The 24,244-nt window shown below is 34.0% G+C and overlaps 1 protein-coding gene across 2 annotated transcripts in view; it reads left to right on the forward strand.

The window, feature by feature from the left end:
* The first annotated feature begins 3,904 nt into the window (after nt 1-3,904).
* LOC128216811 (protocadherin Fat 4-like) overlaps nt 3,905-24,244 on the forward strand; it is a 53,977-nt gene continuing 33,637 nt past the window's right edge. For both annotated transcript variants that reach the window (XM_052923481.1, XM_052923483.1), the window contains exons 1-2: nt 3,905-4,013; nt 6,088-6,238. In XM_052923481.1, the coding sequence (XP_052779441.1) occupies nt 3,953-4,013; nt 6,088-6,238 (212 nt within the window). In that variant the 5' untranslated portion in view covers nt 3,905-3,952. The remainder of the gene's footprint in view (nt 4,014-6,087; nt 6,239-24,244) is intronic.

Raw genomic sequence — 24,244 nt, forward strand, 5'->3', positions numbered from 1 at the left:
TTTCTTTCTAGGACAAATCCATTATCCATTATCGGATTTAGACAATGATTATCTTTCCACGATATAATTAGGCGATATCTTCGTCTACATTTAAATACAATAAAATGATTGGAGACTGTCAAAATGTCATGTATTTTCGCGAGATTGAACAAACGTCTTAATATTGACAATTCGAGAAGACTAGCACATCACAACACTTCAATATATTTGCAAAAGTCAAAAGACAACAAAAAATGAAATTATGACGTTATAATTACCTTGAACTCCAAGTTATCCATTAAATCACCGTGTTCACCTTTTTATGCCCACTCACATGGGTCATGCATATGTAAAACAGAAGTTAAAATGTATCGAAAGTTATCTTGATTAAAATGATCATGAACAAAAATCATTATTACCTCCACATATTTTACAGAAACTACCAAATGATTAAAAAAATCTTTGATTATTTATTTATTTCTGAAAATTACTTATGAACTATTTATTATGGGGAGGATAAAAAGAACGCCCAGCTAAAACACCAAGGGCGACAAGTGCTCTTACCATTTACATACGCTCTACACGTTTTGTTCCCATTTGTTGTAATTAAAGACTTATTCTCAAACACTATTAGTTCGAAAAAAATAAACAAATAAAAAGGGAAAATGTAAATATAAGTATTGATTCTTATTTTTGTGCGTTCATGTAGTATGAACGCTCGGCCGTGATTTTTCATATCCATAAACCGCACTAGCAAAATATGCAAAATCACGGCCGAGCGTTCATAGATATTATCGGTCTTCGGCCGAAGCAAAATCTAAATACAGGTATATAATACATGTATTTATTTGATTCAGTAAGCGTTCATTTTGAAACTATTTGCGGATTCTGCTTTTTATATTGCGTTCTGTATCTCGCCGATATTAAAATAATTGCCTTTTGTACAATTTCAATTGCGTTATATACTGTAACGCAAAACTTACGCTTATTCGAACTATAGTAACCGCATAACATAGATTGAAAACTCATTACAGCGCTATTTAAAGCAAGCTAATTAATATGCAGAATGAAGTCCGTAGCTATTAGAGCACATGCTTACTAGGTATTTTCGATGTAAATGTTATTGTAAATTAAGTCGGGGACCACCGCAGATCTAACAGCGCTGGGGTTGATACGCCCGTGCGCGCATTAATTCGCCAAAAGTTAAAAATGTTACGTCGATCTGCCGTAGCGATTTCCGAGATCCGGTTATAAAAGCCTAAAAAAGATGCAAAGATGTAACAAACAAATGTAGCGTTTTTGTTTTTGGAAACTTTTAAGATCACGATGGCCCTAGCAGGACTCCGTAATTTTAAGTTATAGATTGATCAGTCAAACGAAAGTGTTGAATTGTCAAGGTATCGTGGTAACTTGTCCATATACCAACACAATCATTTGACAAGATAACTTATCTAGTAGATAAGAAAGCATATGTTTTGCACGTAATATCACGCTTATTTGAAGACAGCACATACTATTCAGACAAAATAGCACGCTATGTGGAAAATACGTCAATTTGACATAATACCGTGTCGATTTGACATAATATAATGTCAATTAGACAAGTTAATCAGACATAATAGAATATCGATAAATTACGAGGGCAGTCCGTGCACAAGTATAAATATGAAAATAATATTGGAGTGTTCATCTTAAAAATTCTCCCCATAAATAATTCAAACTCTACACTTTAAGTAAAACCAAAATAAAATTATGAATACTAAGATTAGTTTTTATATTTCTGTTGCCATAACAAACCCACCCTACCCCCTACGGCGCACTTTGTTTTTTTTGCAGTAACCAATGTTAATAGATAAAACGTGACGTCACAAATAAATATTTCGACACGTCAGGTATAATTTTGACGAAATTGGGTTGAAAGTGCGTGTTTGAACGGAAGTTTAGCTAAACAAGTGATATTTGAAAAAAATGACGTCGAATGAGCGTGTAGAGCAGCGTGGCGTCATAAAGTTATGTGCGAACGCCGGAATGACTCCTACTGACACATGGAAGTTTATTTGCAGTGGAAATACAGGCAGTACTTGTAGCCGACGCCTTGTATTTAAGTGGCACGACCGTTTTCGACACGGCGAGGCGAACGTTGCCGATATACCAAGAAGCGGACGGCCGAAATCTACATATGCCGCCACTGTACAACAGGTCGCCACCCTTATTAACGACAACCATCGGAGAACAGTGCGCGAAATAAGTGACATACTAGGTGTAGGGCGTTCTTTGATTCATGATATTTTAACGTCTGAACTTCAAATAAACAAAGTGTGTGCAAGGTGGGTGCCACGTTTGCTAAAACCTGAAGAAAAAGAAAAGCGAGTGTACTTGTCGGACGAATTTCTGCGCCAGTTTCAGTGTGAAGGGGAGCAGTCTCTTTCGCGGATCATTACAACAGACGAAACATGGGTACATTAATATGAGCCTGAATCGAAAGTTGAACCAGTGGTATGGAAAAGGTCGTCAACCCCGCCACCGAAGAAAGCCGGGATCCGTACGATCCGGATCTTGCACACATGGACTTTGCCGTCTTCCCTAGGCTTAAAGCAGACTTACGCGGAAACAGATCTAATCTAGACCATTTACGCATGACCATCCGCTCCATTGTAAGATCGAACCTGGTACTCGGGTATTTTCAGCAAGTGGGTTGAGAGGCATAGGAAATATATCGCACAGGGGCGAATATTTCGAGAAGGAATGAACACAAGCATTATATGAAATGCCTTCTTCACGTCGCGTGTCGTCAACGTTATGATCAAAGTGCGCCATCCATGTGTTTATTGGTGTTTTTGATACAGTGTTATTTCTATACATAGCAATGAAAATAAATAAAATTTTCTTGATTGGTTCAAGTTTATTTGTTGTTTTAAACCATGTATATAATGTTTCACAATTACTATAGCGGGCATATTTATAGATCGTGTGCCCAGACTTTCCATCAGCCCTCGTATAACTGGTATTTTTTCAACAACAACATCACGTCTGTTATAACATGATAGTACGGAAATGGACAATACGTCGGTTTGACATAATGACATGTCAATAATAACATGTCAATTATATTTAATAACATGTCATTTAGACATAATATCACGCGGGTCTGACATGATATAGTTTTAGTTGGTCATAAAAACATTTTATTTGAACATAATGGCATGACAGTTAGACATAATGGCATTAGATGCAATGATATTAGATAGTTGCTGCGTTTCATTTTATGAAGTATAAAAAGTTTATGCAGACAAACAGTTGTGAACTACAAGCAATTCACGAAAATAACCCATATTTATTATGAAAATACTTGTTTGAGAGTTAAAAAAAGCAGCGCACTCAGTCTTTTCAGTCATTTATTGACCTCTTATATTGACACTGAAAGCAATTGAAACTTCAAAAAGGTTTATATGATACCTTTGTTTTAATGGATAGTTTGCTTTTTTCGTTCGACTTCATTGGTTGTGAAAGGAACTACAGATTGACTATTATATTAAGAATTACATTAATCAATTTCTTCGTTGACAGATACTTATCCCTGATCATGACCGTTCAGCGCTATTAAATAACAATTATTAAAGCGGCATATTCGCAGTGTCTTAACATATACAATATGCCTATAATCTTATGTATGAATATGTATATTAATCAGTCGTTTAGTTAACCTATGTGCATTGCTTAGTTAGGACGAAACAAAGCCTAAGTTGTAAAATGCTAAATGTTAGTAAAACACATGTAAGAAAAAATCAAACGTAAACGAAAAGGTTTCATTTAATTGAAAGACACGAAACGACTTCATACGTATATCAATACAAGATTAAAGTGGGTAACAAAAAAACTACAACTTTAAACGGGCTATAACTATTTGTTTCTATAAACAAAGGGTCTCAGAAGGTTTAAAGTGAACCATTCGGTGTAGCCCTTGCAGTCTAGCATGGATTGGAAAATATGTTTTATGTTATGCTTGGTGGGAATAATAACATTGCCCAATGACAGTAAGAAAACATTTCGTTAACATTATGTATATGTAATATAGCAAGCAGAAACAATTTGTTTTATTGTTATAAACTAAAGATGTCGAGATGATAATTACTCACATAATGTCATAATTGAACAAATTGTAGAACTAAGGTTTTTAGTAATCAAAATTGTTTAAAGAAATGGAGGAACTATGCATAAAAAAGTCTCGCAAACGACACACTAAGATTATTTTATATAAATTTTGAAATTCTTATTATCATAGAAAACAAAAAAATCTAAGCAAAATCAAATTTTAAGAAAATTCTAAACATCGTAACCCACTGGACTGAATTCGGAATGATTCAGCGTAAAGAGCAGTAATACCGATGCATCTCGCCGGGACTAAACCGGCGGAGCTCCGTCGAGAAAGCAATTAAAATCACTACTGGCAGTAGCAATACTAATTATGTAATACCGGCGTAAGAGTCAATGTGTTACCTAATGCCTCTATACTGTCATCGATGTTAGACCGATGCGCCGCCGTTGTTCAACCGATGTGCCACCGTTGACCAAAGCTATGGCGGGCTTATACAGTTGCGCTGCTGTTGTACGATATCAGTTTAGTAGTAGTATGGCATCACATCGCTCAGAACGGATGTAAATTATTTGTTCATCGGCAGAACTTCGGTATCACATCTGTACCAATTCGGTAAGCATTGGGGCTATCGGAGAGCCGCCGTTCCATTACGGGGCGCTACCGGTGCTCTACGGGAATTGACGAAAATATACCGGAATACTGCCGTTGTGGTCCCGATGCCCACCCCGGCAGCGTGACGGCAGACATGTTTGGGCATGTTCATTTTTTTCAAGCGTCTCCGGCCGATGCTTAAACTTGAAACTTGTTTTTTAATTAAACGTGTATTTCTACATATAAATACAAATTCAATGGCTTTGTACAGTATTGAATTTAAATATAATAAAATCAATACAGCAATACAGACACAAGCATCAACTTATCAGTAATCAATGAAAAATTCATGAATATTAGCACACAGTTCATTATATACATAGTTCAATGCATAGTATACAAATGATGTACAACATGTATATGCATAATTGGTCTTCACGTATAAACAGACAACAACACATCAATATATTGGTAAATAGTTCATTGGTATACGTTTTAGAACAATGCATAATAATCTCTGAAATGGTGAGTTTTCAAATGTTTCTTGAAGATGTTTACTGACTCACTTTGTCTAGAGGCAGTTCATTCCAAAGCTTAGAGTCAATTATACTTAAACTTCTGTCACTGGTGGTCTTTCTCTTATTTAAAGGCACAACGTAGCATCCTATTGAAGATTCCGAGAATCGTAGTGTGCGTTTTGAATCTTTTCTAGACAACAGTTCAATAAGGTATTAAGGATTTGTTTTTATCTTGTAATAGTTCAACATAGCAGTTTTACATTTTCTTTAAATATGCTCATTGAAATTAAGTGTGGCATCTAGAAAAGCGCCCAAATAACAATTCTGCAGTTCGATGTTATCACCGCACTGTGATTGTTGTTGGTTGGAAACGAATGTTCGCTGTATGGTCGTCCGCAAGTGGAAATGGACGGGGGCACAAAGTCTAGGTCAAATAGAGCCAAGGACCAACCAAATTCCTTGCGGGACATGTAAGATGGCGCTGAGATAAACCTTCACGCGACAGCCACGTGGTCGCAGGTACGAATCCACCCATTCCAGCGCTGATTCACAAACACCATACTGTTTGGTCAATACGTCGACGAGGATGTCGTGGTCAACCGTGGAGAACGCAGTACTAAGCTCTATAGCTATTAGTGCCGTAACCTCGTGATCTTCCATCCCATAAAGCAAATCATTCACAAGCCGGAGTAAAGCGGACTCGCACGAGTGAAACTGTCTATAAGCAGATGCTTATTGGTTTTGCCGATGTTCTGCCGCTGTCCTGACGATGTATACCGTCCTTAAAGATGCGCTTCCGTTCTTAAAATCACAAAATATGTGCTCCGGTATCGTTTTTGCGAGCAAAATTGACTAGGTGTGACAGGCCCAAACATTCAAACGAGTTTATGTTGTATCTTCCAGCTGACAGTGCAGGCTTTAGCAACGTCGATAGTGTGTCTATCCATGAGAATCTTGACAGAGCCGAAACTATGGTGACCCTGTCACCAACCTGCTACAGCTGGACGACATGCAGGGTTCTTGACAATGACTGTTGTACCCGGGATTCGGGCTGGTAAGTCTGTTAATATAAGACCATTAAAATTTTATTTCATAAATTCTACGTTTAACTCTCACTCAATGAATTTGTAAGTACTGCACATAAAATAGCCCAAACGGCCAGAAAATGTTAATAAGGAAGGCGATTCCCGTGCCGTTTCAGACCGGTTTTGTGTTTTACGAAATGCTTATTTCGGGCACTGATATAATTCAAACATATTACAATAATTCAGCTCGATTTTTAGCATAAATGTGGTAGTGGCACACTCATCTATACTAATATAGTTCATTTATAATTCCCAACGACTACTAGAATGGTACGTTAAGTTGTTAAAATGACTTTTTATTCCAGTGTTTATACACATATGTTCAAAAGTAATCAAAAGACATGTGATGTTAATTTTTTTTATTCATTTATTTTATTGAACTGCAGTAAAGATGTGTTTTAAACATACATGTTTGCATCCAATAGCCGATACTGAAGTACTGAAGTCATGGACATGAAAAAACATTTCTGTCATTGCTGATATTTGTGTCACCACATTGCATAAACTAAGATGTTACAAAATTATAGAATCCGAAATTACATGTATTAATGGAATATTTGAAATAGGGTATGATTTAAAGCCTCAGTGCCACTAAGAATTATAAAGTTAGATAAAGAAGAGAGTATATATAACTTTAAAGACTGTTAAAGTCTCAAATAATGTCTGATAAATCCCGAGGTCCACACGATGCTTTATTGAAAAGAAATACATGGGATATACCAACGAAATTCCAAACTGGTACACTGACTTACGTTATGCTCATACGGCAGACAAGTGGGTGGAGCATAGCATCAACCAAATTTGGTGAACATTCGCAGATAGGTACTTGCTCAGTTTTTACAAAATGTACTTTTTGTGTATGTCGAAATAAAGTGAAGTAAATTACATGGAGTGTTAAATCTAAGATACTGAAAGCTTTAACCCTTCAGCAGATGTTTTATATTTGCTCAATTATCATTTTTGAAATCCACAATTCATGCTTTGTTGTTGGATTATTGGTTGATTTATATTATCACGTGATGTTATAAATGTATGCTCAAGATGTTAAAATATCGCCAACATGAATCGAAGTCATCGTGGTGTAGTTGGTCAGGTGTTGGTGGATCTGTTTTTTCTTGCTTTTACCGGTGTTGGTTCGCACCCCACTTAAACCAAAATATACTTTATACTTAAACTGTATTTTTTGTGCATTTCGATATCATATAGTAAAATAAGATAAGCGTTATAACTATATTACCGGGAAAACTGTTTGATTAAAAAAAACTTCTTAAAATGCAGATCATTAGTATTTAAAACTACATAGGATTTGAGGTATTAAGAAGTCACAAGATATGCAAAATTAATAATGACGTTGAGCGCGCTAATTTTAGATGCATGCGCGCAGGTAGTCTTAAGACCATAAACTCCGAAGAACTACTTCTATTCATGTCGTTTTAACCCATATTTTTGACTCAATGCGCTCTATGTTTAGCAGAATGACGTTGGAACCATACAAATAGATTGGTTGTATTGCAGTCCTAGTATGAGTTTTTGCTTGTTCGACTATTTCCGCGCTGTAATTCTGTATCCCGGCATTTTATTTTTAGCAGAATATAACTATTTTTAGATCGCTATATTTATAAGATTAGTGTGGGTCAAAATAATGAAGGCTCTGTTAGGAAGGTAACATAATGATATTCACTCTGAGTTTAGCCCATGGTGTTCCAGAAATTATTACCGACCGCAATGTCCCATCGCCTGCAGGGTTTCTTATTATAACCTGACGTGACCCTGAAGCACGCTTATTTGTATTGATGCATGTTTTATTTGATTTTTATGAGATAAGACACCTAATTGATTGTCTGAGTGTCAAAATAGTTGTATCTCAGGTTTCGCGTTGCTAAAGCATAAAATTCTATAATTTACCTGCTACACAATAACAAAATTCATTCTATGATTTTAGGCGTTTATATTTCTAATGAGATGCCTTTTCATTTTTTTGCATAAAAGCTTCCTTCCGGTGTATTCTTGGCATAGTTTTAGACAGTATAGGCTTTCAATTTATATAAGCACACATGCCCTAATACGACAGTGAGTCATGCATACGATTGGTGAAGCAAAGTAGTTCGGATTAAACCTGTAAAACACCCAAAGAGTACGAAGCATTCATAACAGCATTAGTACTGTTTCTCCAAAGGTACTTACATAAAACATAAATAACATTAAATTTATGAACAAATTTAAAAAGCACAATCATATTCTCATTCTTAGAACAAACAAGTTCCGATAATCTAAAAATAGTTTTTAAACTAAATTAACTGACCGATATTCTTAACATAGTTTTAACATACATTAACTGACTACATGTTTGTCATCACCGCGGGAAAACGACCATCTGATAAGCTCTGCATTTTAAAAGGAATTATTGCTAGTAAAGTTGTTCGTAAAATAAAATCAATCTCCTTAAACAATTAAAACGTGTATGTTCATAAAACTTGCCTAACGTATGATATCTAATCAAGGCACCGAAATACCTTTAGAAACGATTTAAAGGGACATGCATTATAACATCAAATACATGGGGATGGGGGATACGTCGACTGAAGTGATAAGCTATGCACTTTGAATGGAATTATTGCTGAAGTTGGTTTAAAAAAAATGATTTTCCTTAAACAAAACGTGTATGCTCATACAAGGAAATGATAGAGTTTAGAGTTTATTTCAGAATACAATAGGCAATACGCCCATGCGTACACAATCAATAAAATACGTTAATGTTTATAACATAGTCAATGGTCATTCAATCTTCCAATCATACAGTTACAAATTGGTTTAACAATCACAGTTCCATACAACAACATAAACACAGCGAGAGGAATAACCAAATATTATCCGTAATCACTATAGTAGGCATTTCTCAACTCAAAAGCTTTATAAACAAACATAGATAATTTTCTATTTACATTAGTATTTTGAGAGGTGAATAATTCTATAAATTTAAGCATATTAGGTCTTGCATAATAATATTTATCTATGTAAGCTTTTCTTATATCTGTATACAATTTACATTCAAGAACAAAATGATATTCATCTTCCAGTGAATCACATAAATGACATTTTCTTTCCGAATAAGGTATAGCACCTGGTTTATGCCATCTACCAGCCTCTACCTGTAAAATGTGTGCAGACATCCTTAATCTTGACAATGCAATTCTATACTTATCAATGTTAACATCCTTTAAATATGTTGTTATGTTGATATATATGATTTATTATACTTTCCTATCGTATGATATCTAATCAAAGCAACGAAAAACCTTTAGAAACGATTGAAAGGGTCATGTATTGTGAAATACACGGGGATGGGGGATACGATGTTTAACAAGTGAACAAGTAACGTTTACATATACAAAATGACACCAGACGCCATAAAATAGATATAGATATGTTTGTTTCCTCGCCAAATCTGGGCACAAGCTCTCTTGACCTTCGGCACAGTTTTCGCTTTTATCTATGTGCCCTTCACCCATTCCCATTGTTCAAAATGTTTGCAACTCTCACATAAATGCCTGCAGATAGTCTTTCAGCGCATCGCGCTTTGATTGCATTTTGTGATTGCATTTTTATCATTGTTGTAGTTAAAATGTCAAAAAGGTGAAGAGAAGCCATTTGGATATACATACACAGAAAGTTAACACCATTTAACATAATGGGACGTTAAAGTAATTGGAAGTATCAATATTTTGTTTTATACAAATAGTATGAACGTAGTTTTTTTATCGAAATTGAATCTCTGCAGAAACTAATTTTATACTCGTTTTGCGGATGATCTGAAAATAAGTGTACATGTATTATCCCTATCATATCATAAGCCATTGAGATTAATTTTATTAATATGAAAACAATGACAGGAAATTCAAGTACTGCAATTTACGGTCTTAAAATGTGTACATATTTATAATCATGCGCAACACCGCTCTGAAGATTTTAAGTACGAAGGCTAGGAATTAAAAGCATTTATTTCTAGAAACTTTTACTACTATGCCGCATGCGACAATTATTTATTGAAAGATGACTACATGCGATTTTCTAAAGAAGATGTGGCTATTTTATGTCTTAAAAATAGAACAATTCCATAGTTCGGCTAAATATTGAAGACCATAGACTAGCGGGTATACAAATTCTACTGAGTCCTAAGCATTTCATATTTATTTTCCCAATAAACTTACCATGTTCTATTTTATAACGTTGATACATATGTGCAATATTGACATATTATATGATTGTGCAATACCCACTATGACACGGCCACTAAATGCCAGCTCCACCACTTAACGGTGGTGCAAAGAAAATGAGCTGTCGACACTTCCGGGTTGCATCTGTGCCCTTTGTTTACTTCTAAAATAGTGAATGTGATTTATATTTTATTTGATTTTTTTTCAAACGAACAGAATTTGAAAATCGGAGAATGTGGTACCGTGTAAGAACACTAAGATTTAGTTTCAATACTGTGCGAACTGTGGTGCAAGGAGCTTTTCTCCCGAGTCGGACATGTGCATATTATAAGATCTGCTAGCATTTCAAGTACATTTCGATGCTAACACACACTGTAAGAACATTCTGGCTCATGCACATATTACTGTTATGTTAAGTACTAATGTGGTCAAGTTGCGAGTGCACATGGAAATTTAGCTCCTAAACATAATGGACATGAAGTGGTTTAATAAAGATTACAGAGTGGTTTTTTAGCATTAGTTAATAGTGTTTTATAGTATTCGTTCGTGTCTAATACCTCGAAGACCAGGGAAAAAGAAGAAAACGGGCGGAAAGCAAATTCGCCTTTGAACAAAAATGGTCAGTCAAGTTACATGGATAAACGAGGTAAACAAGAGGGTGAATCTTGGCTTAAATTGTGTTTAAATGCCGCATTGGCACACTTTTAGAAACAGAGTGAGATACAAGAGATCCGGGTGCGACACCCTATTGTTTATTTTATATACATATATATAATGATATTTTTTTGAAGTTCTACTCTTAGATATTTATTGAAATGTCATTTTTCAATTTTAATTATTTTTTGTTAATTTTTAAACAGTATTGATGGACTGAAGGGCCACATTAATTTTTTTTTTAAACAATATCAAAGGACTGAGGGGCCATATTTTAGTGACCAAGCTTTTTGTTTTATTTGTTTATTTATTTATTCAAATCAGGAAAAACATAGTATGTACAAAACAGGATATATATGCGGCCATTCTATTATAGAATTACAAGAGACTATAAAACTTTTACATAACATTTCACAGTGTGCAAACTGCTTCACACAATACATATGAATACATTATATATCATTGTATACTAAGACACGATAACACACTAAAAAGTAGGTTGAGTCATTTAATCGTGGCATTAGGTGTCTTAAAAAGTCTTAAAAGAGAGCAGAACATAAAATGTAACAGCTGTATCTTTTGTGCTTTAAATAAGCTCTGGTAAGAAATATTTTAATAAACCATGTATCACCTCTAACTAGGTTAGGAGCGAACAGATTAACTGACTCATCCTACCATAAAAGGTTGAAAGTTATAAAATACAAAGACATATTTCATTTTTAAAGCATCTGATATTATTAAAATACTAATAAAGAGCATTAATGTCAAGTCATTTAAGTATAAACTGAAAAGTACTGTTGACAAAGAACAGCCCTGTCGCAGGCCAGTATTTATGCTAAACCATTCTGTATAGTGGCCATTGATTCGGACACAGGATGAACTATCGTGATACAGGGATTTCACTGCTGAGAACATTTTGGTTGTCATGCCAATATTTTCCAATTTTTTTCCAAAGCAAATTTCTGTTAACCGAGTCGAACGCTTTACTAAAATCGATAAATGCACAAAAAGTAGATTGCTTATTTTTTTTCGTGTGTCAACAAGATTTGTCAAACTCAAGATATGATCTATTGTACTACGTTTCTTTCGGAAGCCGTTTTGCTCATCAGCAATTTGATCATTATTATCAGCCCATTTTAAAATACTTTCATTCAATATGCTGGTATACATTTTGTACATACTAGGAGCTAGTGTAATGCCTCTATAGGAGAGGGGTCATTTTGGATTTTTACAACTAGATTTAGGAATTGGGCTTATAATACTTCTGGACCAAAGCTTCGGCATTATTCCAGTTTGAAAACATGAACTATAATAGCAGTTTCATTTTTCAGAGTTTCGAATGGTATACAGTCAACACCTGCTGCTTTACATCGCTTAGCATTCCCAACAGCTTTGACAATTTCATTAATACTTATACAAACATCAAGGTCAAAATTAACAGCATTTGGTACATTTTTCATATTCGTTTCTTTCATGTGTTCATCATGTTCAACGTTTAGTAACTTACTGATTTTTTTTTGCCATTTTATAAGTACAGTTTTAACATCATCAGATACACTTCCATCCTCAATTACAACGTGCATTGGTATTGATTTATTACGATCTGATACAATGCCAATTTTACCAATCTTTTTCCAGAACTCTTTTTGATCATCTTCTAAATCAGAGAACAAATCACTCTGTGTTTTGTGCCAGTGTGCACGTTTGCATTTTTGAACCTTTTTATCAAATTGTTTCCTAATACTACAATAATCATGTTTTAACAAAGTTTTTGTAAATCTATTTTAACATTGTATCTATTTCTTTTCTGCAGCATGAACAAGTTCAAACATATCACTCAATTCATCATTCCACCAAGGTTAAGGCTTTCTAAAATAGTTATTTTTACATGCATCAGGTTGAACAGTTTTATATGACAATTTACCATACATTTCATTTTTAACAATATTACACCAACCATCATATGCTGTGTCAACATCTGACTGCAATCTCAAACCCTCCTCAAGAACACTGATTAAATTGTTAACCGAATGTAAAATGTCATTATCTCTAAGAAAAGAATCGGGAATACTTTTGAGGTCAAACTTTTCATAGCCTGGAGCTGTGTGTGAGGTACATTCAGACATTTGACATATATTCAAATCAATATTCAATGCAATAACAGAGTGATCTGGAATATTTCTAGCTAGTGTATTTTGAATACCTATAGTTTTCATTAAATCGGACACACTGAATACATTAAAATTGCTAAAATATGATAAATTGCAATGATTCAATATAAAATAATCTACAACTGAACAACCTTTAGACGAGATTAAAGTAAAATCATTGTGTACAATGTTGCGACCATTTAACATGCACATCTTACAGTCAATAAGAAACGGTATACAATGATCACCATATGTGTTAGACTTAAAATCGATTACATCACGTGTAATTAGATTATCAATTCCTGCAATATAATCTTCAGAATCCCCACAATGGCTATTAAAGTCACCGCAAATATATATCAGACCTGAATTTTGATATTGGTAGATGGTATGTGACATCGGTTTGTTTCCACTTTCCCAACCGCTTATTTTCACACTTACAAATTATCACCAATTATCTCTGCGCACCTCAAACTTACCTGTATTTTCTATACTGTTTAACAAGAAATTGAACTACACACAAAAAAATTGTTCTGCAGTATACTTGCAGAATATAGTTTCACTGTTATTTATTACGGATATATTGTTTCACTCTGTTTGAAATGCATAGTTGCTGTATAATATAACTATAAAGTTGTCATTTGTTTGCAATGCATATCTATAAAAACATTATTTCTTAATGTGTATAGATAAAATACAAATTGTCAAAATTAATCATGAAATTTATAACCACTGCCACCCTAATGAAAATAACATAACATAGCATTTATTCAACATTAAATGACATATCATCTGCAAAACATATGAAATAAATCATATGAAACAAATCATCGTGAAGAGCAAAGACATAGTCAATAGAGAAGTATACTATATATCATATCAAATTCTCAACTTAATTAGGTTCTCGATCGTAACAAAAATGCAAGATATAAATATTTACTAACACAGTGCATAGTTTTTCCGCTGTCTGAGGACAAAAGGGTAATAAATTTTTGTTTTGTTGGCCAATGGCAAAAGTATGGTTTAAAGAATTGTTTTCGTAGATTATGATATTTTGGACATACTAAAAGAAAATGATATTCATTTTCGATGGCATTCATTATACAAAAGGTACATATTCTATCTGTTCTTGGGATGTTATGATGTCTTCCCGTTTCGATTAATAGGTCATGTGAGGAAATTCGAAATTTTGTAAGGGCAATTCTATATTTATTTATGTGTATACTATCTAGATATTTTTCTCGCTTGAGTTCATTTTTATACCAGCGATATGTTTCTAGTCTGTTTGAATCATTAATATCTGTATTCCACGACTGTTTATAAATATCAATCATTCTTTGTCGTATTATTTCGATCGAAATCGGTTGTATATCTTGATTTAACCATATTTCTGACATTCCAATTTCATCTAATATTTTCTTTATTTGATATACCCAATTCATTCCACTGTATGTATTATTGTTGTCAATGTCACTTTTTAAGGTATAAGCCGCGTAATACACACTTTTTTAAAAGCTTTAACCGACAACATAGTTATAATCACGGTACACTATGGGACTTTTATCCAAATTTTGAAGATTTTTTACCGTGAATTAAAAAAGTTATTTATGTTTCATTACACCCACCCCAAAACTCCAAGGGCTACAAAGAGCGACAAGTAAATATTTTGTCTATATTTGATTTTTTTTCGCATTATCAGAGATTATGAAATAAACACAACAGTTTCTGGTAAAATAAACTTCAGTTAACAGAAAACAAAAGTTCAAACGACTATATTATTGATACACATGGAAAAAAATCATTTTGATTGATCTTATGATTCTTCGGAAAAGAGCAGTTTCTCGATGTTTGAAAATATATAGCAGTTTTATAAAATTTATAAAAAATAGTTAACTATATACTAAAATTTATGATAGTTTACCGTCCAGTTTTGAAGAAAATATACATAATGTCATGTTACCATACATTTTTATAGCTAATAAAATGCTTAAAAATCAACCTTTTTCTTGTAAAAATTTATAAAGCTTAATTGGACTTATTCATAAAATGTACTCTTTCAAATAAATGAATTTTACTTATGATACTAACTTTGAATACAGAGTTTAAAACAAATGAGTGTACTTTTAAACTAAAATATGTGAAGAAACAAGAACACTAAGTGGGCTCGCCCCTCCAAAAATATCAGAGTGAAAGTTCTCAACTAATGTTTTTTTTTTAATATTATAACATGTAAACAATCTCTGAGTAATTTGATGTCTATCTGTTTTATTTTGTCATTGGTATTCTAACATTTAGTTTTTTCACAGTTATTCTTCACTCTTCAACATTTGAAGTTTGGTCTGTTCCCATGCTTTGTACTTGTAGTGTGTGCACAGATGATAACTACTCAATGCTGAGTCAATGCTGATTTGGTTTTCATGCACCTTCAGGTACTTTACCCATCAAGAATGTTTAGTGCTGTAAAGGAAAAAAGTTGTACTTTAAAGCCTTTCTAACTAATTAGTATAGATAATTATACTGCCATACATATACAAAATAAAATATAAACAGTTTAATATTTCTCGACATTATTTTGAAAAAACAACAACAAGCTGATACATACATGTATATATATAAAGAAAATTATCAAATTTATCAATAAAATTCATCATCATCATCATCATCATCATCACCACCACCACCACCACCACCACCACCACCACTTGACCACCATCACCACCACCACTTGATTATTGAATACAGTGTGTTTATAAAAACAAATTTAACCAAGTCAAATATGTTTTTTATGAAATACTCACATCATCTCGATCAGATGCGACTGCCTTGTGGATGGACATGGCTGTCAAATGCGCTCTCAAGGATCCAACATAGTATTTAATGCAGGCTGGAATTCTTCATAACCCAGTGTTGTTGACTAAGTAATATTCAGTCATTTTCCTGCCTGAAAGAAATTAGACTTCTGATTATCAACCAGCAGAAACTACCACCATAAAATACAAATGCACAAGTATTATATATTCTGCACTAATATCTGTATTAGCCAAGAGTAAGGGTTGGTAGGCACCAATGTGTAGTTGTTGTGCATATGGTTGATAATGATTCACAACAGTATGGGGTTTGAACAAGACCTACACCAAGCCAATGAATGTCAATAGTGTCCTAGCAGATGCGGCTTCAAGCCCTAAACCACATACAACTTTTTTTCACAGGTTAATTTTGAAAATATGCATTTTGTAAACAAATAACGGGTACTGTATGTACATGTATTATGGTATGTTAGAATTAGGTCACGTACCAAAACACATCACTTTTAAACAAAATTTTAAGTCTAATATTTTTCTAAGATAAAACAATCAATTTAAAGATTACATACTCATACCATATCTTAAACATAAGTTATGTACTTAAGTACATATAAAAATATGTAACATGTTCATAAGTACATGTAAAATATGAACATGCTGTCTAAACATTTAGCTAATAAAAATGATATAAGAATTCCAAAGATAAATTAAAAAACAAACGTTTTTGAACACATCAACGTACAAAACTGCTCAAGGATACTTACATTCAGAGCTCTTTGATACGAATATCTGGATATCCCAGTTCCATGCCGATTGTTGACACTGACAGTTCGTTTTTTCGAGAGAAAATCTTCTCTTACGCGTATATTTCACTTATAATCCATGTTTTACTGTAATGACTCAAATAAGATACATTTATCGTAATCAACTGCCAGCGTGTACTTTTAGTGTTTATTTATTTTAAACGTATATTCATGAGAAAAACATCACAATGTTTCCAAATCCTACGATGTAGAAATTCCATTACTGACCTATGAATAGCCGGGAATTACCTTCTGTTTCTAAAAATAGCAACATCCGGTACAGGCCGAATACGCCCGATGTTCGTCGCGATCTGTTACGGCGAGTGGCGATATATGTCGATGTTAACCGATGTTTCCCGAGTTGCATTACATGGCTAATACCGAACAATCTATATGTATTTTTGATTAATGATGTATTATTAGATTTTAAAATTCGTATCCAATATATATGCAAAAAGCTACAGAAACATGCTCAGTAGCAAAAAGTTTAAACATAAACCCGGTTTAGTGGCAATGGGCATTCTTATTTTTCGTTCAGTTATCATTGGGTGCCTTCCTAGTTCACCATATAAGGCGGTGAGATTCATACTTTTCCGGACGTTTAAAACTTTTCTCATGAATTTGCAATGAATAAGTTCAATGTTTTTTGCTGGATGGAATCCAATGATTTCTGAACCATAATTAAGAATGGATCCAATGAGACTGCCAAAAAGATTAGTTTTTTCTTGGTGTTAATGTCTAGTTGATTATAAACGATAAATAAATTATGTAAGGCATAAAGGGAATGTTGTGCAATGTGTTTCTGTGTCCTATTCCATTTTCCATTCTTGAACAAGGTTATACTCAAGTATTTAAATGATTCAACAATTTCTAGATTTGTATTATTCATGTCTAAGATAAAGTTAGATTTTCTGCCTCTTTCGAATATCATTATTTTAGTTTTTAATGTATTAACTTTGAGATCCCATATTCCACAGTAGACTTGTAAATCATCAAGCATTGATTGTAGGGCCTGAGGAGTTTGAGCAAAAAAAACAGCGTCATCGGCAAATAAAAACAGATATAATTTGACATCGTTTATGGTGCAAATTCCTTCTATATTATGATTAATATTTGATAAAATATCGTTAACGAAGACAAAAACATCAAACTTGAACTGGGGTCTCCCTGTTTCACGCCGATATTTGATGTAAAGAATGGAGATAGGTTTGTTTTACACATGCCTTGACGGCACTATACATCGCCTTGATAGCCTTTACGAAACGGGTGCTTATATTTTCAGTTATTAACTTATAGAATAGATGTGATCTTGTGATTTTATCAAAACACTTCTCATAGTTAACAAAACAACAATACAGTTTCATCTTTGAGAAAAGTGTTTTTGCTATAATTGAATGTAAAATATACACACAATCAATCGTAGACTTTCCTTTTTGAAATCCAAATTGATTTTCGATAATTTTATTATTAATACTACTCTACGTTGTTAGTCTATTAAGTAATATTTGAGAATACATTTTCGAAAGAATATTAATGAGAGTTATTCCTCTATAATTCTTTGGCTCGTCTACATTTCCCCCTTTAAAGACAGGTACTATTATACCATCCCAAAGGATCTGGGGTATTCTCCTGTAGAAAAGATGCGATTGAATAGTTTCGATAGAAATGGTGATATATCTGTAAATATAGTTTTATAAATTTCCGCGACTATTTCGTCTAAACCGCTACTTTTATCATTGTTTTGGAAAAAAAAGCTTCTTTAATTTCTGCCAATGTTATTTCTTTGTCAAGATACTCATCGCTAATGTTTGTTCTTAATTCTTGGTGTTCATTATAATCTGAAGTACTTTATAAAATGTTTTGAAATGGTCATATAAGTCTGACGCATTTAAATTCTCAGATTCGGGTTGACCTTTTTTAAATTGGCTTTTAATTTTATTCCAAAATTCCTTGGGTTTTGATTTACCCAGGTCTGCCAAAAATTTTTTTTCTTTTATATTAAATTTAGTCTTATGTTTTCTTTTCAACCTATTGTAGCAAGACTTTGCTTCGATGCATTCATGTCGTAAGTTGGCACATGTTTTATTACGAACAAATTTATTCTAGCCTTTTTAAAATGAGCTCTAGCATTAAAACATTCTGCATTAAACCACGGCTTTTTGTTTGGGTTTAATTTTCTTGTAGTGATATTATTTTGTTTTTTAGCAGACATACACGAAGACGAATCTTGAATGATCTGTATGAACGAATTCGTTATACCATCAATATTTATATTAGGGTTTAATTGTTCTACTAGTAAAGACAATTGATCACTTTTTAGTAACAAATTTCCTCATTTTTTGATGGATTCCATTTGATTTTATCATTATTATTATTATTATTATTATTATTATTATTATTATTATTATTATTAATAATATTATCATTGGTATTATTTTTCTCAACCCGTTTATTAAAAGAGAAAACGATCCCTGAATGATCCGAAAATTCGTTTGGATCAAGTATTTGAAAGTCCGAAACATGTATGATATCCTGAGGCTTAAGTATTAAATAATCCACTACGTTTGATCCATTCATTGAATGAAATGTTTACCGTGTGTATCTAGCACGTGATCTTTTGAGCTGGAAAAGCTCTATTCATAAAACCGTGAAACAGACAGAACTTACTTTATGGCGCGAAAGCCTTATTAGCGACCGGGATTTTTTACTATTCAAAAATCTCCATAAACAAATAGAGTCATGTGTTGTGTGGCAGTCCGCAAATAATCGCTCGGACTTAAAAACTTGCGCACTTTATTGCTAACTTGTGGCTAGACAAGCCCTCTTTACTGCACTCCGTCTGCTTAATTTGCAAACGCGTGTTATTTAACAAAACCGAGCATATCGTGTTTCCTTGTCCGTGTACAGCAGCCATACGCGATAGTGTTTATTGTGATATAAACATGGTATTTGGTCAACATGTCGGATCCGACTTAGCTTAAAAAGATTCGACAATTTTCAGAGATTTTGTTTTAGGGAGCAAGTACATACAAAATGAAGACTATAATCAATTGCTGCTATGCAAGCTCAGTTTTTATTATGTACAAGACGCGTTCAATGTATACAATACTTTCGATAGTGTCTAAATAATACTGAATCAGCGGCATTGTGCATATATTGGGTAAGATGATTATGTCTATATTGAATGATCATACAATTGCTGTTAGTTTGTCATAAATATTGTGTTTGACTTGAACCCATTGTATACATGTATGTATTACTCTCATGCTACTTCATGCATGAACTAACTTTTTCTACTGACATTTTTAAACATGCTTATATATATTACATTGTGTTCTAATCTCCCATGCGGAGGATATATTGAAATAAATGAATGTTGTCAATATACCTGTCAAATGTAAGGTAATCTATGACATTAGAGCTTCTGCTATTAAGATCCCCTCCAACAAAACATTTACCAAGTTGAGAATACTTTTCAATACCAAGTTCTATTTCTTCGAAAAAATCAAATTTATCATTTCTTAGTATATTAGAGTTACTTGGAGGAATGTATGTGTTGCAAATATATACATCTTCTTCAAAATTAAATAAATCTTTACTTAACTTTATCCAAATTATACCATGTTGTTTTTTTCTGCAATTTCAAAATTCTTGCTTAATGATTGGTGATAATAAATTGATAGACCACCGCTAAAACGGCCTTTCTTTGTGTTGTACGACTTATTTCCATTTAAATGCTCACAAAAATAATCTTTAATATTTAGATTTAAACAAGTGTGTTTAGAAATCCAAGTTTCTGATAAAAATATAACATCATACTTATTAACAATGTCTAAAAAGTCAGTGTCTAAATTTTTTCTCGAAAGACCATTAATGTTCCATGATATAAGTCTTAATTCTGGCTCCTCTTGACTGTCCTATGTACTATTGATTTTATGGTCACAGAGTTTGCCGTTTACAAAGTTTTTTGTTAATTTATATATAGTTTATTTCCGGTGATACGGGCGGTGTTTCCGTGTTCTTCGGCGTCCTTCACGTTGGGGTAGAATGCCTTCCGAGCGTCACGGCACTCCTGTGGGGATTGTACTCCGATGCCATGGCCGGAGCTCTTCAGGGCATCTTTGATGGGCGGTTCGAGGGATTTTAACATAACGGCCTCTCTTGATTTGTAGTTGTGGAAATTTACCACAATGGGACGAGTCTTACCAGCCGCCTTCTTAATTGATTTAATGTCCGACATAATTTCTAGAGCCCATGGGGGTGGGGCGTTACTCTGTGGTGTTGACGCCGCGAATACACCCGGTGACTGAGGGTTGAATCCATATTGAAATGGTTGTCCATAGTTAAGCACTGGTGATTGATTGGATTTCATAACACTTGTTTCATACGCTTGTGAATGATTGGCGAAATCCGGATCAAAATTTATGCACGTGTTACCCGAAGCGGCATGGTCACTGTTTTCAAGATGGCTACTCGATAGTGAATTACTCGCCTTTCTCTTTTCACTCTTTTTCCTCTTGCTAGATTTTTTGTTTTCTTTTTTTCGTTATCTGACATGAAGCCTGATGTTTACACAATACACTGATGTCCAAATGTGTTTAATAATCCAGTTTTATTTAATTTAAATAAAAAATATTCCCCGGAGAAAAACATTCCATGTCTTCACTCTTCACGCTTCACTAAAACTGATATATACTCTGATAGATATTGCCCAGAAAGAGCAAGCCGGAGTCAACAGTTCATCAGGCTTAAGCACCAGCTGCAAACTGGCTATATGATATAACGACATATATTGATGCTGCTGCCCATTTAGTAAAACTGAAGTAAATGTGTGTGAATAGATAGCATAAGAGTTTTGTAATATGAGTTAATATATGTTTTAGTTTATAAATATTTGAATATGTGCTATTTATTTAAACTGTTAACATGCGTTATTTAAGAATATAATTATACCTATAGTGTGCCGTGTAATTATATATTCACAATTTGGTATCAATTCTTATGAATTCCATATATTCATTATATTCTTGCATTTTTAATTATATGAAACTTTATGAATTGCAAATAAAAGTCGGCTCTATATTTGTGTTTTGCTTTCTCAAAACTAGACACGCAACTTTTTCAGCAGAGTATAGCAATGTTCGCCAATTATTACCTATCAACTGTATTGTTACAACACACAGTACATCTCCCCAACCCCAACCTCAATTTCTATAGGAAAAATTAGCGGTTGGGAAAGTAGGAACACACCGTCACATCACCTGTGTTTTTTTATTGTATGTTATGGTTTGTATGGCTATGATGTTGTCACAACATAAATGCGAATAAAACATGAGCAATTATTGGTATAGTGTTTCTTTGTAGCTTCATAATGTCCTCTAGCATCTGTCTATAGTAATAGCCACATTCAAGACCTTCTTATAGACTGAGTGCCTCAGCAGCAATTGTTGACCGAACAACCCTTTTAATCTTGTTTGTACGCCAATCAAGTGGGCAACATTTTCCCTGGTTGTCAGCTAACCACACAACAAAGGCTGCAGTACTTCCAGTCCCGTTGTTGATGTTACACAGAGAAGCATCTGTGAATACCACGATTCTCCAGTCACCGACATTTCTGCTAAGTCTTGGGAATGAAATAATCGATCTTACATCTTTCAATCTGTTGACTGTTTTTACAGCCCTTGACAAATCACCTACAGTTGCTTGTTTTAACTTGGTACTCAAATCTATGAGTTCAAATGCCATGTCCGGTCTAGTTCCCTGTACAGCCCAGTTGATCTGACCAATAATTTATCTGTAACTAGTTTGTTCTTCAGCTGTAAGAAAATCTTCTTTCTGCTGCACCCGCTTTGTATCTAAAGTTTGGCTCTTTATATTTCCTACATACCTTGATTGGTCAAGAAAAATTTCTCTGGACTGTTGCATGACTTTGAATCCAATATAATTAAAACTTCCTTCCTCTACTTTTCCCGCTACAAATCATTTTTGCAGACTTGTCATAATTCTTTCAAGGCATTCATCTCCAGCATGCAAAAAGTCGTCAGCGTGGCAACATATGATTCCGCTCAACTTTCCACTTGTATGCAAAAGGAACATTGCAGGATCCATTTTAGAAATTTGGCATCCCAGTTTCAGTACTTCTTCCTTTCCACTCAGATAAAACTGTCTTGCACCATCCTTAAGTCCATACAATCCATGACATAACTTCCAGATAATTCCATCAGCATTTTCGCAGTCCTTTGGCGGCTTTATGTAAACATCTCTCTTTATCTCTTGACCTTGTAAAAATGCTGATTTAATGTCGGTGGTCTTAACAATCCAGTTGTTGATGGACGCAAGAGCAAGAAATGTTCTCATGGCTCCTTTTCCCACCGTCGAACTGTCACATTGCATTGAAAATTCTTCTTCGAAGCCCCTAACAACAAGGCAAGCTTTTGTCTGTTCATTCTTTGTAGTTATGACCCACCTAGTTGATAAAGTACTTTGGCCACAATCTTTTACCTCCTCATATGTGCTGAATTGTCTCAATTTCTGTAACTCTGCAATTTTTGCCTCTGAGACATTATCATTAACATTACTGTTCTTCAACACTAGATGCACATCATCAGTCAAATTTCCCCATTCAACTTGATCCAAATTGATACTCTTTTTCTCTTTACTATCATCTTCCATAATGTTGTACCAGTGTTTGTTATTTTCTGTTGCCTTTCCTGCCTGGAGTGGATGGGGATTTTCAAAGGTAGGAAGAAAGCAGGTCTTTTTCAGACAACAAGGAAAAAGTAGTCTGAATACCTTTTCTCTGACTGATTCAATAAGAACAGGCACGTCATGGACGATTCACCTTTCATAACGAAAATGGATTCCCAAATAACTATCGTCATGCGAAGGGGCACAATTTGTTTCGCCGATCATTACCTGTGTCTTCCTTCTTATTGAATCAGTCAGAAAAAAAATCTTGAAACTGAATTTTTTTTAATGGTTGTCAGAAAAAAAGCATTTTGTCTATCTTCCCCATCTGTGATATAAAAACAGTTATAAGGCTTTATCTGTACGCAGTCGACATTTTTCTTCCATTTTCTGATACTACGTGAACTAAAACGTGAATGTGTGTGTGTGTGTGTGTGTGTGTGTGTGTGTGTGTGCGCGTGTGTGTGTGTGTGTGATACTAAATATTATCACAGTGCTTTGAAGAAATCAAATCCTAAATGGCTTTTAAGACGATTGCACGCTTTTAAAGTACAGGATAGGAAAGTTGTATATTTTAATGCATTTGGGGCATGCCACAAATGCTACGGGCATAAATCGGTGCATGGCTTCACTGAGACATACAGCTCCAATGGACACTATTCT

This window comes from Mya arenaria, chromosome 14 (assembly GCF_026914265.1).
Source record: "Mya arenaria isolate MELC-2E11 chromosome 14, ASM2691426v1".
Taxonomy (NCBI): domain Eukaryota; kingdom Metazoa; phylum Mollusca; class Bivalvia; order Myida; family Myidae; genus Mya; species Mya arenaria.